The sequence below is a fragment of the Dermacentor andersoni genome, chromosome 3 (assembly GCF_023375885.2).
Source record: "Dermacentor andersoni chromosome 3, qqDerAnde1_hic_scaffold, whole genome shotgun sequence".
NCBI classification, from domain to species: Eukaryota; Metazoa; Arthropoda; class Arachnida; order Ixodida; family Ixodidae; genus Dermacentor; species Dermacentor andersoni.
In genome coordinates this window covers 108,320,675-108,326,674 of record NC_092816.1, presented here as the reverse complement: position 1 = coordinate 108,326,674, position 6,000 = coordinate 108,320,675, and the positions used below count along the sequence as shown (strand labels likewise).

General features: G+C 44.8%; 1 protein-coding gene and 1 long non-coding RNA gene across 2 annotated transcripts in view; both read right to left on the bottom strand.

Annotated features, from left to right (window-relative positions):
• Positions 1-471: 471 nt before the first annotated feature.
• Positions 472-3,091, bottom strand: LOC129386357 (uncharacterized). Its single transcript, XM_072286743.1, has 2 exons — positions 2,639-3,091; positions 472-671 (listed from the first exon to the last, which is right to left on the bottom strand). Exons 1-2 carry the CDS (start codon positions 2,913-2,915, stop codon positions 490-492), a joined length of 459 nt encoding a protein of 152 aa, XP_072142844.1. The 5' UTR covers positions 2,916-3,091; the 3' UTR covers positions 472-489.
• Positions 3,092-5,497: 2,406 nt separating this feature from the next.
• LOC126539751 (uncharacterized) overlaps positions 5,498-6,000 on the bottom strand; it is a 45,688-nt gene continuing 45,185 nt past the window's right edge. Inside the window, exon 5 of the long non-coding RNA XR_007601379.3 lies at positions 5,498-5,611. This is a non-coding gene — a long non-coding RNA (uncharacterized lncRNA). The remainder of the gene's footprint in view (positions 5,612-6,000) is intronic.

Below are 6,000 nucleotides of genomic sequence, written 5' to 3'. Positions count from 1 at the left end.
TGAGCGTATATACATAATTCACATTAACTCATCAGTTTCCCTGATCAAATATTTGTGTGAACCAACCATCTAGGCATTGGACACAAGCAAGGTGCACATGTGAAGGCGCTGACGATTTGAACTGGTTAATCGGATTGTCGGTATCTATTTTAAGGACAAAAATAATTCAGTCATTGATATATCGCGTATATGAATTTCCTGACTTGAGGAACAGCACAAGAGAGCACGTAGAAGAACAGAAGTGCTGGTGTTCTACGTGTTCTCCTGCGCTTTACCTCAGGCCATGCAGTACCAAATAGCTCCACCGTCTTTCCTTCTGAATATAAAGTTGAGAACATTTTTTTTTTAAATTGTGCAAGTCAGTAAATATAACTGCACTGACAACTAGTCTGCAAATATTAGGCCTTCCTTTTGTACTGGTAAAGCACTAGAGACGTTTTTTCACGCAGAAATGTGATACACACATAAATAGAAGTCGAATCCAGTAACTCAAAGTATCTTCGACTTGTGCTGGACAATCTTCTGGCGCCAGAAGAGCAGCAGAAGGAACATCACGGTCAGGTTGAGCAGCGTGATGAGCAGGTGCGTGGGCGAGTACCGCGAGAGGGAGAAGATGTGCGACATTCGCCTACGCCAGTCTAGTGGACGGCCCCTCGGAGATGCTCGATCACCTGAGTTTACGGTGAATGAAGTAAAGTGCTTTTGTTTCATGCGGTGTTTTGTCTCTGTCGGCTATATGTACAAGCCGTACTGTAACAGAGTTTTGCTCTTCCCTGCACACGCCCATGAGCAAACGAAAATTACCACAGAAGTGCGCACCAACCCTCTAATGGCCAAACGTTGTTCCACATCACGGAAAATTATAACCACTTCTTATCTCTAATTAATGTGAATGTAGAGTACAAATACACAAAAATAATAAACATTGTTTGTTTTCTAAAGTAGTTACTACAATAATTATTTAATTGGTAATTGCTTTGCTGAAAATTCCATAGCTATTATACCTCTCTCCAGAATATCAAAATCACTACTGACTATCGTTAATTTTGGGGCAACAAAACACGTGGCATGTATGATGCGTTGGGCATTACAGGCTTAACACAGCTAACCTCTATAGCTGACGGCTACAACAATCAGTTGAGCCAAGGGCGAACAGACCAAAGGATGTTCCGAGTTTCCATTTCCGCGATTGGCGTTGGCTGAAAATCCTAGAGCTAGGAAGAGTACGCATACACAAAAATCAGGAAATGTCAAAAATCAGACGCAGGGAAGGGGAATAGCACACTTCGCAGCAATTAGGTAATTTTGGAAATGGTAGACTTTTTCACCATCCCCAAAGCGTCACAAAACAGACAGACAGACAGACAGACAGACAGACAGACAGACAGACAGACAGACAGACAGACAGACAGACAGACAGACAGACAGACAGACGGACGGACGGACGGACGGACGGACGGACGGACAGACAGACAGACAGACAGACAGACAGACAGACAGACAGACAGACAGACAGACAGACAGACAGACAGACAGACAGACAGACAGACAGATAGACAGACAGACAGAGACAGACAGACAGACAGACAGACAGACAGACAGACAGACAGACAGACAGACAGACAGACAGACAGACAGACAGACAGACAGACAGACAGACGGACGGACGGACGGACGGACGGACAGACAGACAGAGACTACTGAAATTTGCCCGCAATTGCTGTCAATGAAGTTTTTATGTGAAGAGCGCTATATTATGATTGAAATAGGTTGGTATAGTAGAAATCATGGCAAAACACGAATCCCGGTTAGTGTAATATGTGGGATGAGTTACGCACATATATACGCTCCGACAATAAAACTCCTACTTAAACAAACTCCTACTTAAATATTAGCGCAATTGAACAGCTTATTGGGATGAATAGCTTATTAGCTTTATATTGGAAACTTGAGGTAAAGTGAACTTCACGCTGCACATTGCTTGTCGCATTTAAAAGCTTCGTCAACGCACCTTCCTCGTAAACCGTACTATGATCCTGGTGCAAGTGACAGCGCTTTCACAAATGTGAGCGCTGGGACAATAGTACAGAAAGAAAAGAGAAAAAAGCGTAGGTGTAGTCGCTAGTACACCTATATGGGCTATTGCGGTTGGAGATTTTTTGTTTTGTTTTGATACGCGAACCACTGACGATGACCAAGATAAAAGACATGAGGAGAGCTCATGTCATCGTGTCTATCTTCTGCGTCATTGTTAAACGTTCGCGCTTCGCTCAATATAAAGGGGCGAGGGAGATGGGAATGAAAACAAAATCTACAAAATTAAATTCGCGTTTAGAAAGCCAGAACCACGAATGCGGCAAATCACCTTGTATGATATCATGGCCGCAAACACTGGTCATACCGGCAATAAGGCCCATGCTTCATAAGAACCATCTTTAAACTGGTAGCGATCAAAATACTCTTTCAAATACAAATGAAAGCCATGAAAGTAATCGTGGTGTAATGGCGTTGACACAAAATGCAATCTTGGAAAACGGAAATACATTACGCGGCGCCCATCGCTCGCCGAGACATTTTCCACTATTTGAAAGAGAGTTGAGCGTTCTTTCAAACCTGAACAGAAATGCGCGTATCTCACCTTCTGCTTCCATGAGAGCAGCCACTGATCGAGAAGAGGGACTCGGAGCGTCCCGAAAAGCGTTCTCTGCGCCACTTCCGCCCCCTTGACTGTCGTGCGTGGATCCGGAATCAGCCGCGCCATCTCCAATCTGGACGGCTGCAGCGTCTACACTTACACTGGCCACCGGAGCTACCTTTTGTGGGGCAGGGGACGAAGGCTGTTGGAGGCCCGCTTCAGTTCCCTCGCCGTCGAACGACTCGACTTCGTCCAGAAGCGGAGCGCGGTCAGTGTGCATCGCCTTCTATTTGAGGCTGAGGGCCCAGCCTGTTTGGACGTCGGTGTCGAAAGTCTTACTTGGGCTCAAATCACGCGCAAGGCTTCAAAAGAGAACAAGGAAGCACATTTCTGTTTGCTGAGGGCGTCCTACTCTCGGTTGATGTGACCCCTACTCTGAGGCACTCATCGGCGCATACCTACGAGATGGAATATCTTCGTCTTCTTATCAGCCTGACTAGGCATGGCACATGCCCACGGCGGGAGACAGTTGTTGTTTTTGTTGCTGCTGTTGTTGCTCGAGCAGCCAAATATATGTATAACCTGGTGACCTACCCTAATATAGAATATTTCATTTTTGGGTGGTACTTGTTTGGCCAACGAAAAGCCGTTTTTTACATCGTCTGGCTGGTTCGCCGCCTTGTTTTTTTGATGAGAGGGTCGGTGTTTCCTGAAAAAAGCAGTTGCCAGGCGTTGACACGAGCCTCTAAGAAAGTTTCTTTTTGTATGCTCCTAAAAATAAACAACCACTTTGGCATTCTGCTCTCTTGACGTACTTTGGAAACATTATATACTAAGGCGTAAATCACAACGTCAACACATGATCTTGGGGCAAAAGATATTTCAAAAAAAGCAAATTTGAAAATATAGCATAAGCTGTTGTAAGGTCACCAATTCTTGAAAGGCGTAAGCCTACGTGGGGTTTGGGATTAAGTTTCTGGAGGTTCGAAGATATTTGAGCACTCAAAACTCAGAATTCCCAGGACCCCACGGCTACGACACGGATAATCGTTGTGGCTAAATATCCATTCCTACGTCTGTGTGGACGGCTGCGTCGTAATTGGGCAATATTAACGCGAGAGCGCTAACGTGCCTGCGTCGCAGAAAATCCGCCATTGGCGTTGGGCATTGCTCCGGCAAAAAGTATTTCGAATAAAATTCCGACCCACCCATACCCAACACCTTCTCTACCGCCACTCTTGCTCACACCTTTCATATCATTCTTTACAAAGTTATTGCTCGGAATTTTGAGAACGGCAGCCCACAAACAAATGCAATTAAAAAGAAGAATTGAACCGTGCATGTCCTTTATGTTAGCTATTCACAGATTGAACTATTAAAAGCGGGAAACACTAGCGGGAGGTCGACCCATGCAAGAGGCCGCGTTTCTACCAGAAAACTCGCCTTCGTGCACAGCGTTTGCAGCGAGCTTTTCCCGGTAAACGTTACGGTTACATAAGCTGCAGTTGCCGGGAAGCATGAAAAGTAAAGAGTCTTTGAACGCTATGGCGTTCCACGCCATAGCGTTCAAATTAGCGCCCTCTAAATTATTCTGCTTCTTCCAGAGATGCGTAATTCTTATCGAAATTTGAAACGCAACTTTTCGCGCACTTCGGCCTCTTCAATTACCTGCGTCAATTAGCACAGGCAGTAACAGTAGGAAGAAGCGGACGGATCCATACACCTTTCTTTATAGATGTCAGCTTTGCGACAATTATGCGATAGCAGCCGTCTAAGTAATCTTGAATATCACGACATATGACAGCCACCGGCAGCTCTGAAATAGGTGATGGGAAGGGCTGTGTTCAAAAAGAGGGTGCTTTGGAAAACGGTAAGTTCACGGTCCGCTTGCGAACTACAGTTGCAGCACACGACTGCAACTCTTGGAAGAGATTTGGGCAGCTGCGTATGCTATTCGCGACATGTATTTCCAAACAAAGCCCTATAGTGGTTTAAGGGCCTGTTTCAAGTGCTGCGATTTGTGGACAATAATTTGCTGAGTTTAGTCGTGTGGTATTCGGCCTTACGGTAGCAGCGTCTTTGACATGCACTGGGAGGAAAGGAACTGCTTAAATAAAGAACTGATAGGCCAGTGTATGGATGCCGACGCCTGCTCGTAATACCGATGTGCTAATTACACGCACTACTTCGGGGGTTGGTAGTGGGAACTGCAAGACCGGTAGTTAAACTAACGAGCCATTTGTGGTGGCGAGCAGTCAGCGCATAAAGTCACCTCAGGTTTTATGTTGTTGCAAGATAAATGTCAAACACCGCATAAGAAATTGCACATGGCTTACTCGCAGTTTCTGTTTTGAAAGGTGTTTCTGTTTCTGTTTGAAAGCTACCTTAAGTCGGGGAACCAGGTTATGGATCTGGACGTCTAGTTAAACATTTCTGTGAAATTTTGACGCATATTGTAAAAGGTATGTTTTCTGATATCATAAATAGTGCTTAGAGCTTGCGATGTTTATCCACTCCGTATCGTGTTTGTATGGTAGGCAAAAAGATAAGACAATCATGTAATCTTTTGTTTTTGAATCTTTTCTGTGATTGGTACAACTAAACCACTGTCCTGCCTGACTTTCTCATCCCTTAGGCGAAGGTTCCTCACAAGTTAGTCCTCAAATACTGCAGCTTACTTTTCAAGGTCGTTGTATTGGAGCAGCAACAATTACTGCTCAACATGAGGAACCGCACCGAGGAAAGACTGATCGGAGGGAATAGTTCATGAAAGTACGGTATGTGGAGAGAAAGAATAATGGAAAGGTATTCATTCAGAAACGAAAACATTTATTCTGCTTATGAGTTCACCTTGGCGTGGTACGATGCCCGCCGCTGATTATTTTCTTTCTTTATTTTTTTGTGGCAAATTCACATTCTTGCGCATGGAAGCATATTATTGCGCTACGGGCTAACGCACTTCATGTTGTGGCATATCTGTGAAAGAATAGGTAAACGACCGAATTAATAATTTCCACGCTTTGAGACACCTTAATGTGATTTTGAACGTTGTCAATGCTCGTATAGAGTGAATAATGCGGACGTAGGTCTAATTCAGTTGCTTTCAGGCATATTCCTTGAGCATCAGCGTATACCCATTTCCTCTACTCGCATATGCATTCGTTGCTTATCTGTATTACAGCAAAGCTGTATACCGTCCAAGGAAATGTTCGTGTCTTTGTAAGCAAAAAACTTCCCATGCGTGGGCCAATCCCGAAGATAGTGCAATTCCGGGTCGACCCGCCGCGGAGGTGAAGCAGGCGTTAAGCACTTCCCATGCGTGGGCCAATCCCTAAGATTGTGCAATGCCGGATCGACACGCGGCG

Coding starts and splice junctions, on each gene's coding strand:
- LOC129386357 (XM_072286743.1), bottom strand. CDS start 2,915: ATGCACACTGACCGCGCTCCGCTTCTGGACGAAGTCGAGTCGTTCGAC. Junction 672..2,638: donor TGCTCTCATGGAAGCAGAAG/GTGAGATACGCG, acceptor CCGTAAACTCAG/GTGATCGAGCATCTCCGAGG.